The following is a 12,284-nucleotide window of genomic DNA, read 5'->3' on the forward strand; positions in this document are numbered from 1 at the left end:
CTGAAGCTACATTACAGTTTAATCCATTTCCCTATCCCTCACTAAATATCAAAAAGGCAGTAAATAACAGGACCCAGCTTTCACTTAAAATCTGAGTTTCTTTTCCACATTTAGGTTTGTCGTTTCAAAATAGCTACAGACCATATCTTTGGCTCTTTTTTTTGTAGAGACATTTTTTTCAAACAATGCTACTTACTTTGATTAAAACAAATTATCATCGTATGGATCATGCACACAAATAGAAATGGTAGAACAATCCAACAGAAGGATTTGTGATAACTTCGTATTTTGTAAATAAATTCAACACCATTTTTGAAACAGGTGATCATGTTGTTCTGTAACTTTTTAAATTGATCACATGTATGTTTTAATAATGCTATTGGATATTTTATGGGTATAATAAAAGTCTAAAAATAGAAAACAAGGCACAGAAAGAGAAAAACGAAAACATTTTGAATTAAATTCTAATGTTGATGTACCAATAACATCCTAATTCCAGTTCAATCTTCTCTTCCCAGCTTTAAAAACACTATATTGAAGAATACTGATGGTGAAGAAAAAACTTTAAAAAATTGTGCTTACCTTGCGTGTTTTAACCTGCAACCTCAGAATTTGAACACAAGTTCTATCTTGCTTTATTCCTTTACAAATCTCCACAAAAGGCTTCTCAACAGGAATATGTGTATGTGTTCTCATGTCTCATTGGACACACTGACTGCATTCCATACCCAACAAAACTGCCCTTGACTGGATTTGATGCTGTTGAGGGGAAAGACTAAGGTTACCTGTAATTCTATTATTTAATGATGAAATAATGAACTAGATGAAAACACTCAATTTTTTGTTGTTTATTAATATTTAAAACAAAATTCAATTTAATCTGTTTTTAAAAGTTCATAATATTGGCTCCAAATTAAAATAAAATTTGACAATAACTATGGTTGCCGGGGGAAGCACCGATAATGCATCCCACCAAAATTTTAGGTTTTTTTAGTTTTTCTATTTGTCTTTTTATAGATGTCCATTCACTTAAATCAAAAGCAAAAATGTCATTTTATTCTTGGTAGTGAAGAAATATAAGAGGAAAGAAATAACCGTTAAGAGATATGGTAATAGAATTAAGGACCAAAATCCTAGGCAATTTCCAACAAACGAAAACAAAACATGGCGACATCATTCTGTATTTAATTGTCCCAGAACAAAATGTTATCAACATAACAGAGACCATAGCTATTTCTGATGCAATTGATCTGGTATTTTTTTCTTGTTTTTTTATGACCTTTGTTAGTGTCCTTTTACGAATTAGATTTTCAATAGCTGGATTAAAATTAGGATATATTAGAAAGAGGACCATATAGTTATGTTAGCTTAATGGAAAATATTCAATATGTTTCCTATTTGTTTGTAGGAAATTATGCACATTTTAGAAAGTCTTTACTAATATTTTTTGGGGGGTAAAGATGTAATTACTTTTAAATTATTCTCCAAGTCTTAGAAAGTGCTAGGAAAAACATTTTCAGATTACACATAAGATATGAATAGTTTACAAAGAAAAATCACTTAAAAATAGAAAAGTTACTTCAATGACTGGCACGGGACACCCTCCCTGCCAAAATTAAATAAGGGGAAACTATCAAACAGGTTTAATTATTGATATTAAACCTCAGTTCAAATAAAACTTTGCCTTAGAGTAGGCACTAGCACTGTCATTTTAAAAATAATTGATCAGTAAATTTGTCATTTGAGAAAAGCAACAAAAATTACCACCAACTTTTATGTTTTTAAGCAATCTAGCACAAAAAAGAAGTAAATATTTCAAAAGAAGTGTTAAGCACAAATTCTAGGACAGATCTTTATAATGTCAATTTTGATAAAGATTTCAGATTATGTTTTCTTTTCTTCTATGTCTTATGTTCTCAGAGTCTTATGAACTTCAGCTGAGATGTTTTGAAATAATAATAATCCTCACCTGGCCTGCTGCTTCCATCTTTAAAACTGGGATCATCATACTGAGCAGCTCAGGACCCAAATGTAAACTGAACTCAAGGAGGAATGAATTTTAATGAGCCAAAGTGGAAATGGTAATGGTCTACCATTATTCCTGCAAGTAAGAAATTTACAAATATACTCTGCCTTATTAAAGTCTAAAAATATAGTTTCTATTTATAGACAGTATGTGGAATTCCTTAGTTTATCACTAAAATCATCTAGGAGCTGATTTGTCTCTCTACATGTCACAAAAATCTGCCGTTTCATGCAGGGGACTTTAGTTCCTGAGTTTTTTGGAATGGGATTCTGGAAAAGAAATGGTCAGGAAAACAAAGGGTCCTAATAAGAAAATAGTACCTTAAAATGTGTCTTTTAAATAAATGCACGTGTTAGGACATGCTAAAAACTAGCTATGACCTCAGCATGTGCTTTGCTTTCCGATTATTTGAGTGAGGAGAGTAGGTTCTTATTACTCTTTCCAGTGGGATTTCATGCCTGGATTACTGTCCCATTTTACTCCATTAGGTAATACATTCTCCCTACCACCTTCCCTCCACCTTTAGCAAGGAAACCTACAGGATAAATGAGTTACAACCAAGAAACAAGTTTAAATGCCCAACTCTTCTCAGCCTCTCTACACCCCTCCCCCCACAGACAAATGCCTATCTTCTTTGTTTTCTGTGGCCCTCAGCAAATAGTTATGTACACACACCAATTACCAAAGACTCTTTCCACTAAAGGTCTCATTCTTTCCTCCTCTCAGAAGAACAGTAATAATAAATGAATATTTTAAAAGTTTCACTCAAGTGAAGCAATTAAATAAAGGATATAATTGCAATAAAAGGAATCATGTTTATCTATTACTTTAACAATCATGTATAAAGTTTACCAGATAGATTAAAATTATTAATCCTCACTTAGTTGAAAATTTAAGAATTAATTTCTCCCAAACAGAACAAAGTTTTTTAAAAAAGAAAAGTGATGGATATTGGTTATATAAATCTTTGAATTTGAGAAAACATTTGAAAATATCTCAGATTTTAGAGTTTTGGCTTGTTCAGATTAATTTTGGAACTTTTTTTTCAATTGAAATTTACTCTAAAAATTTTTTTCTACTATATCATTTTCAAAATATAAAAATTACAGATCATGTAAGTCCCAACCTAGAATCACTTTACAAATAATCGTCTTCACATTTAATTTTTTTTAGGTGTTTAAGGGTTGTCTAAATTATTAACTCTATAATCTTCAGCATTACACTATAAATTTAGTTTCTAAGGTTTAATTTGTTCAACTCAAATCATTTGTAAGTTACTCTTATGTTTCTGAGAAATAATTTTACATGAAAACCTCAAAAATACAGATCTATTAACCACAGTAGTAAAATGTAGTTGAATATATATACAAAATGTAAGCAAAATCTATCTGTATTTAAAAAGTTTTTCCTTACTAATTCAGTCAGTTTTTAAAATTTGTTTTAAAGAGCTGCTCAAATAGCTTTTAGTACTATGGCAGGTGGTAATTTATCTTACTTCAATTAGTTGACTTTTAGACATTAAAACGAAAAAAATAAATAGCTTTTCCAAAAGAACTTAGGAGGATGATGTAACATCATTACTAGCTAAGAATTAACAATATAGAAAAAATTTTGAACTCACAGATTTAAGCCGATTCTCTCAAAGTTTTTAATATTTACTAGGCAATTTTTGTTTTACTGTTCTTTTAACCAAACCAGGTATTTTGTCAAGACTTAAAAAATGAACAATTATATTATCTGTGAACAATTTATTAAGTTGTAATTCTAATTGGTACATTTCATTTTCTTCAAATAATGAAAGAATTTGAGTCTGTTATGAAATTAGATATACCAAACAAATTTACACTTCCCTCTTTTCTGTTATGGCCAGAGTTCTGATCTTTATTTTTGAGAAGAACAATAGCAACGTATGTATATAAATACAAACCTACCAAAGACGGCAATACCTAGAATACAGCACTACAGCTGTTAGCTTTTTCAGTTAACCAAATTAAATATGATTATTCGTTTGTTTTGTCCTTTTCCAAGCCAAGCCCTTACTTATTTTTTCTCACCGTCTCCACCAAACGTCAGTAAATTTGAACATTTCAGTTACAGAAATCGCTAATCCTTCAAGGTCGGTCTCGGCTTCTTTGGTCTTAGGGCAGCTTCAACGAAAACGTGGTCTCGGCATAGTTGATTTTACCCGGAATTTTTCGTTTGCTTTTTTTGGAGGGGTTGTTTGGTTTTGCTTAAAACAACCCTGTGGACCACAAAAGGGGGTTAGAAAGGGAGGGGGCAGAATGAATCGGTTTCTGTAGAAGCCCAGGAAAACTCAGGCATCTGAAAACCTATTTTGTTGTTTTAACTAAAAAGAGGTATAAATTCTAAGATGTTGAAAACGGGCAGGGAAACGATGTGACTCCAGCTGCTGAGCATGGCGCATACCGAGGACCTCCGGGTGCTGGACGTTGGGGGAAGGGAGGGGACTCTGCGGGTACCACGCGGTCAGCCCAAGGGGCGGGCTCCACACGCACTCCAACTATTTTCTACTCTTCCTCCCTCTTTCCTCCTTGGGGGTTGGGGTTGGGGGCTCGCAGTTAAAGGGCAGGAAAAATGAGAAGACGAAGAGGAAAGCTCAATCCTACCCCTCAACAACAAAACCAATGAGAGGGAGCAAAGGGTTATTTTCGCGCCACAAAAGATGGAAATCCAGGGGCGGCTCGGGGTCCAATGAATGGAAACCAGCAAACTGCTCCGGCGGCGGCAGCCGACGGTGATAGGCTCCCTCCGTCCACCAATCGGGTGAGAGAAGAAGGTCCCCCCGCCCCCTCCCCAGCCAGGGGCGGTGTCTCTCTCCACGCCAGTTGCTCAACTTGGTCTCGGCGAGTCGGCCCCGCGGAGCGCGAAACCCCGCCCCGGGGCCGCGTTTGCGCGCCGTGTGCGCCCGTCTCGCGGCCCCGCCCCGCCCCGGACCGAGGCGCTGGGTTCAGCCAGCGCTGGTTGCGGTCTTTCTCCGTGGGTACCAAACATCCCCCGGCGCCATGAAGCCCCTCGCACAGTCGAAATAGGCCTGAAGTGCGGGAGGGTCGCCAAACACACGCTGCCTGGTCCGTCCCCGTCGACCGCGGGCGGGAGCGCGCTGGAGGAGAACCTCAGGTGGTGCCGTGCGGCGAGGGGAACCGTAGAGGTTCTCCCGATCCCTACGTCTAACTCGTCCACAGCTCCGCGCGGAGGGCCAGAACCCGCGGCGGAGCCAGAAAGCGCCTGCCCCGCGGCAGGGCCAGGACTGTCTGGTGGTCAAAAGCCTCCGAGGCGAGCAGGCGAGGAACGAAGGATCTTCCCCAGTGGGAGCTGCAAGAATCCCGCCCTCTTTTTTCCGGGCAGAGCCAGGGGAAAAAAGGAAACAATCCCATCTTCTCATCTCCTGGGGCACTATTTTTGATTTTAAGCAAAAATTACTGAAGGCAGATTCTGGAGAGGGCAGAGCCAAGTGACCACTTATCACGCATCTGGTTTAAACACATGAGTCCAGGAGAGCTGTCTGAAGGAGCAAGAGCATGGTAAAAATACCTCCTATGGGGCCCAGGCGACGCGGCGGGCATTGCGTGCCCACCCGCGGTAAGGACTTCGGCTCTCGGGTGCTCTCAGAAGTGGCCGGGAGTTAGGGGTTGCAGCAAGAACGCCCTTTCCTTCGCTTCTACCTGCTCAGCCTTCGCTCAGAACCTGTGGATACAGCAACGGTAACCGACCTTCTAAACATAGTGTTTCTTCTCTAATATTACACTGGCCCGTAAGAAACATTTTTACTGCCCTCAGGAGATAAGGAGTAGGTGCAGCTGTCCAAAGAGTAAACAGGCTGCAGTTGGTGACATGCAGCCGCATCAGAGCACACATAATGGGTGGGATTCTCTCGTGGGGTTAACATTAATTAGGAGCTGCAACTGCTTCTGGAAGAACTCGGAAGTAGCCCATATGCACGGTTAATTTCCTGTGTGAGACTCACTGGAAGAATGGAAGTTAGATTGACCTTATAATCATTTTGGAAAATCCACCAAAGATATTTTTGCACTTGAAATGCCAGTAAAAAGGCAATTACCCGTGTTCTTTTTACTCAGCCAGTGAGTATATACTTATCCCTCAAATGGTTGTAAGAGTGGAAGTGGAGTGGACTGTATCTACCACCCTTTGATGTCCGAGCTTATATAACTCCTGTATGTCTTTAAGGTCCTAGACGGAGTATCCAGTTTGTTACAATAATACACAGATTAAGTTCACGAGTCCCAGGAACATATTTCATCAAAACAGCACACACTTGTCTTAAATTCCAGGTGTTAGATGTGTTAGAGATAGTGACAGACAAGCATGGTCGAGTATTTATGGAAAATAAACAATTGATCCCATGCTTTAGAAATAGATACTTCCTTAGAGCTCAGTGTTAATAAGAGCAAATACAGTGAAAAATCCAGAAGGCACCATTCAAGTGACTTTGGAAGCAAGCTGAATATATAAAATGTGTTCTTAATGAAAAATTACTAAAAGTTAAATGATCAAAAGACCAGTTTTTATAAACTAAAGACATACTTAGAAAAGCAAGTTATCACTAAATGAATGAAAAGCACATTTCTCTAAGTAGCTTTTGATCACATGCAACAGGTACATGAAAAATAATTCATAATTTTTGATATTTACATTTTGCATACCACAGAAGTTAAAGAATACATATTCTTCTTTTTTAGAACCAAGATTTTTTTAAAAACATGAAAAGGAAAAATAAGCTCTTTTAAAAAGTTAATCCTAACCATAAACTTGAAATCTTACCACCCAAGTGTTCTTTAAAGACAGAGCTCATAATATGGTTCTGAACATTATTACACAAGAGCACATTTGTCTCCTCTACCTCATAAAGTAAAAACATTTCACTAAATTAAATGTCAATGAAAATATTGTGAAAGTGAGTTTACATTTAAAAAGTTGGATTTGCTTAGCAGAAAAAAAAAAAACCTGTTAGAACAGTTGCATTTAAAATGGATGATCTAACACCTTCCGGTTCAACACAAAATTATAAGTTCCTTTTAAAAGAAAAAATGTAAATACTCTATATCCTGCAATAGTTCCCACATGTAGAAAAAAATCTGTCATTCATCTTTTAATTGGAAAATATACGCTTTTATATGCCATATAAGGATTTGATAAACTATCAATTTTAATTACTGAAAATGTTTCAATGTAAATCATAATATTTTGTCTATCGCACAATACATTTTCTACTAGGAGTACAAGTCATTAAAGATTCTTGTTTACATTTCCATGCTACATAGAATTTCATTCACTTTTTAAAAAAGCATTTTTCATCTTTTCCATGGAATACCTGTTAAAAATATGCCACAAGTAACTGGTGCAAATGAGCTTCTGAGTGGAGTACACAATCACTAAACGACACTTGCAGATTTCCACAAGAACCCCAGCACTATGTTCATTTCCGTATTCCTCTTCTCCAGTCTACATTTTGTCGGCCCAGTGAAGGCTTCACCGGGCCCAGACCCTTCCCCCCCACACCCACCATTGTACTCGTTACATACAGGGGAAATTATGAATGGTTCTCATGGCCAAATGCGGGCAGAAATGAGGCAGAAAGGGACTCGTACAATTTTTCAAGTGCGAATATCACCTAGGGGTAACGCAGAACGGTCTTCCTGTTTTAAGAGTCCCAAGTTCTCCAACTAAAATTCTTTAAATAAAAGTACCAGCCTACCCCACTCCTCCTCTGGAAACTACAGGAAGAAATGGTTTCCGTTTAGATACCGACTTTTCCCACTCTGACTTCTCTCCTCCGGCCTCCGAGGCTCCGGACGCCCCCATCCCCACGCCAAATACCTCCGCCCCTCCGCTCCCCTCCCCCACCGGTGGCCAAGCCCGCCCCCGGCCTCATTTATCTCTGAGCCTTTTCTGAATCGTGCAACCAATCGCAAACGCGAAGCGGAGAGCCAACGCGAGCGCAGGCGGAGGAGGTGTCGCCCAGACACCCGCCCAGGACGCCGCGGGCTCCCATCCCCCACCGCCCCTGGCTCGGTGCCGCCCCACTTCCCCCGTGCCAGGGCCGGTGAAGGGTGCATGGGGTGGGGCGCGTCTGTCCGCCTCTCCCGCCCCCTCCCACCCCACCCCCTCGCTGCGTTTCCGCCCCTGCCAGCCCTGGAAACGTGCTTGCGGCTTTGCTGGGGTTACACTTCAAATGTCATCAAAGCCACAAGGCGAGTTCGAAATTGTGACTCTTTGGTTTTGTTAATCACCTATTTTTAAAAATCGAATATTTAAAACTCCGGTAACTAGAGCTGAGAAATTGCCTAGTTAGCACCTCCAGCCGTATCTCATTAAAAAAAAAAAAAAATCCTGCCTTTTTTCCTCCCCTCCCCCTCAGGATCCGCCCCGACCAGATAACCCTTTCTAAACTCTGTTGTGACAATCAGCGCCGCCAGCCGCGCTCCCCTCCGCGCCCCGGCTGTGGCTCCTTTAGCATTTTTCCCCTTCTTCCTCCTCCCCTTCTCAGGGTCCCTAGCTCAAGCTCATTTCCCCTCCCCCTCTTCCTCCTCTCTCTCTCGCTCTTTTTTTTCGCCCGAAACCCACTCTAATTGAGGCGCTGGGATTCCTCACGTGAGACGTTGATTTGTAGTTTGAACACGTGGCTCATTCAAAAAGCCGGACACTCGGAGTGGATTTTTTCCGCCTCCTGCGCCTTCCTCCCTCCACCCCTTCCCCCCTCCCTGCTGCCAGTCACCCTTCTGGGTTTTTTTATGGGGAGGCGGCGCCTGCCCTCACGTAGTGTGATATTTTCACAGTCCGCTGGCCGATGCCAAAGGGGTTGGGGAGGAAGAGACAAAAAGTAGTTCTTCCCCCCTCCTCCTCTCCTTTTTCTCGCTAATCCCGCCTCCTCCTCAGAGTTAGGAAGACTCGTTGATACGTTTGGGTTGCAGCAAGGCTTTTCCTTTCCTTTTCTTTTTTTTAATACCCAGAAAAGGAAAAACAAGAACCTTCGGATTTGATTTTTCGCTCCTCGTTCTTGTCCTTGGTTCTTACTGTGTGTTTTAACGGTGAGAAGACGAGGGGAACAAAACCCGCCAGAGCCCTCCATCACTGTGGGTGGTTTTAATTTTTCGTTTTTCTCCGAATTTTTAAAAAACAACCACTCTTCACAATGAACAAACTGTATATCGGAAACCTCAGCGAGAATGCCGTCCCTTCGGACCTGGAAAGTATCTTCAAGGACGCCAAGATTCCGGTGTCGGGACCGTTCCTGGTGAAGACGGGCTACGCGTTCGTGGACTGTCCGGACGAAAGCTGGGCCCTCAAGGCCATCGAGGCGCTTTCAGGTGGGCCCGCCCCGGCCCCAGCCCTGCGCAGCCCGCCCGGGCCTGCCGGGGTCGGGGACCCGGAGTCAGGCCCGCGGCCGCCGCCGGGGCGTCCACACAGGGCCCCAGGCCCGGGGGATAGGGGGCGGGGAGGTGGGGCGAGGCCCGGGCGCCCACACGCGTGAGATCCGGGGTGCTTTCCTCGGCTTGGACTCTCCTCGGCCCCCCGCGGCTCCCCTCCTCCCGCCGGGGCTTTGCAGGCGGACGCGCTGTCAGAAAGCCGCGGCGCGGGCTCCGAGGGGAGCAGGGCTGGGGGAGGCGCGACCGCGAGCGCCGGACCTTCAGCGCTCGCCCCGCCCGGGCCCAGGCGCGGGCTCCAATCTCCGGCACGCCGGGCCTTCGGGGCCGAGCGCGTTCGCCCGCTTCTCCCTCCCTCCCTTCTTCCTTCCTCTCTCCGTACGTTATTTATGGTGTTGGTTTCGCCGTTCCCCCGGCTCGCCCCAGACCCAGGCGTGGGAGAATGCAAAGTGGCCTCGACCCTGCTGCGGAGTGAGGCCGCGGGCTGGTGCCTAGCACAGGCGGCCTGGCGCTTCCTTTAGATCCTGCGGGACGCCGGCTAATGCGCCCTGGGTGCCACGCTCCACCTTTCCCGCGTCCGACGAGCCAGAGGGGCAGGTGGGCGAGAGCGGCCAGTGGTCGCCGGCCAGGGAGCCCCAGCCGCCGCGCCGGGCCCCTCGTCGCTCTCCTCGTCTCGGCCGCGGCCTCCGGGGTGGCGGGGCAAGCTCGGCGCGGCGAGGGAACCATGTGTGGCGGGGCAAGCTCGAGTCCCGTCGTACCCCCCCCACCCCCCACTCCCCCCCGCTCCGGGAGCCAGTGTGGCGGGCGCCGCGCAGTCCTTCGCGCCTCGTTAGTTCTGTGCTGAGATGCCTCTCTGGCCGTGCACTCCGTCTGCGCCTACCCTGCCGTCCTCGAGCCTCTCCAGCTACTCCCTGTTCCTGGAGGGCCTGGGCTTGAAGCAGTGAGAAGGACTCGGCGTCCCCTCCCGAAAAAAAAAGCCAGCGTAGCCCCCTCCCCAGAGTTTGTCTTGTGGGAGTGCTGGGGGAGGTGGGCGGAAGGGCCGCGACAGTCTTGCGGCTCTCGTGGAGTTGGGTGACCCCTGCGGTGGGCGGAGGCGGCCCGGGGGTAGACTGACCCAAGTAGTGGGCCGGCCAGTGGACCCTCTTCCCTACCTCTCTGTAAGTTGTACACGGCCCTGAGGGGTCAGCTTTCCCCCTGCGCGTGGGGGGCTTCCCTCCCGGCCTTGAGACGCATCCGGGTGCCTTGAGGAGGGTGTCTCAGGAGGTCACTGGTGTCACCGTTTAGGCTCTGCCGGTCCGTGCGGGGAGAGTCGCTAAACTCGGCCAACTGTCTTGCACCTCTTGTGTGTCCGCAGGTAAAGTGGAACTGCACGGGAAATTAATGGAAGTTGAGCACTCTGTCTCAAAAAGACAAAGGTGAGTTTATTTATTACATTTTCATTAATTCTGTTCTCCCTTATTGGGAGGAAAGACTCAACACAGCTGAAAACAACTTCTTTTCCTCTCACGCTTTTTGGATTTGCTATATGGCTTGGGTCCTCCGTCTTTTATTCCTTGCATTTAAGTTTATGGCAGGTGTGTGTGTGTGTGTGCGCGCGCGCTGGTAAGGAATAAAGGTTTTGTTTGTGGCTCCTTCCACTGGATTGTTGGTATAGAAGTCTCTCAAGGAAGCTCTCACAGCTGTATGTTCTCTAAGTTGCTGCAATAGGAAATCCAAGTCTTGCAGGACAGTTTTGGGGGTCTGTAGGAATTAGGAAGCAATGGGTGACCCTCCCCCACTCCCCACCTATAAGTACAGAATAGAGGAAAGCAGCTGCAGACACGCGTGGGTGTGGAGTTTCTTTCCTTCTCTGTCCCGAGTTGGCAGCGTTGAGTCTGAGAGGCCTGGGAGGCCGTCTGTGTATCTGAGAAGAGAGGAATTTTCTGATTGGAACACGTGAGTGAACGCCTGGGCTTCTCCTGCCCAGAAGCGCCTTTCAGTCACTCCAGAGTTACACAGGTTGCTGCAAACCAGCCTTTGTCTTCTACCTCCCCCTACACTTCCCCCTCCCTGCCAATATTTTTGCTTACAAATAACCACCAAGAGATCGTGAAGACTAAAGATTTGTACTTTTTGGAGAGCAAGTGTAATGTGTCACTTTACAGAATGTTTGCAGACTGTTTTAACCTCTGGAGTGTTCTGGAGAAATGGCTCCTGCCTCTAGAGCAGGCCAGATCCCCGCTCTGTAACTAACTGGAAAGGCGCTGCTCCCTGGCTGTGGTGCTATGTTTAGTTTGTGCTTTTCTGGGTTGTGCAAGGTGGGGTTAGGGTTTCTGCCTTTCTCTCTTCCCATCCCCCCACTCCTAACTTGGGCTAAGCAATAAGCTGGAAGTTAATCTAAACTAGGGCTGCATGTGTCTGGTTAGGTATTGGTGAGCCGTGTGCTGGAGGGTAGGAGAGGCTTGCTGTGCATTTCCCTGGTGCTTTGCAGAGAGGTGGCTACACAAAATGCCATCGTGTGCCTGTTTCTATAGTGAGCTCTCTTGCAGGTAAGACGTTTTCACGAACTTTGTTTTTGTTAGAGAGCTGGATTTTTGTGGATTTGTCTTGTTCGTGTACTTAATTTTTATTAGGATACTTGAAAAGGATTTGTGTGATGAGATTTAGTTCTAGTTGGGAATTTTGGTGAGGTCAAGTTATTTCACCTAGTAGAAGGGAATTATTTTTTAAAAGCTTCTAAAATAATAGAACGGGTGCTGAAAAGTATCTAAACTGATCTGTGTTTAATAGGAAGTGAAAAATTGAGGGAAAAGGCACATCTACGTAAAAATTTAAAGGCATAGTCTGAATTGTATACCTGGGCGGGGGGGGGGGGG

General features: G+C 44.7%; 1 protein-coding gene across 1 annotated transcript in view; it reads left to right on the forward strand.

The window, feature by feature from the left end:
* The first annotated feature begins 8,860 nt into the window (after window positions 1-8,860).
* Window positions 8,861-12,284, forward strand: part of IGF2BP3 (insulin like growth factor 2 mRNA binding protein 3) — a 148,209-nt gene continuing 144,785 nt past the window's right edge. The window contains exons 1-2 of the mRNA XM_008686388.2: window positions 8,861-9,372; window positions 10,784-10,844. Of these exons, the coding sequence (XP_008684610.1) occupies window positions 9,198-9,372; window positions 10,784-10,844 (236 nt within the window). The 5' untranslated portion in view covers window positions 8,861-9,197. The remainder of the gene's footprint in view (window positions 9,373-10,783; window positions 10,845-12,284) is intronic.

Source organism: Ursus maritimus, unplaced genomic scaffold (genome assembly GCF_017311325.1).
Source record: "Ursus maritimus isolate PB19 unplaced genomic scaffold, ASM1731132v1 scaffold_3, whole genome shotgun sequence".
Lineage (NCBI taxonomy): Eukaryota > Metazoa > Chordata > Mammalia > Carnivora > Ursidae > Ursus > Ursus maritimus.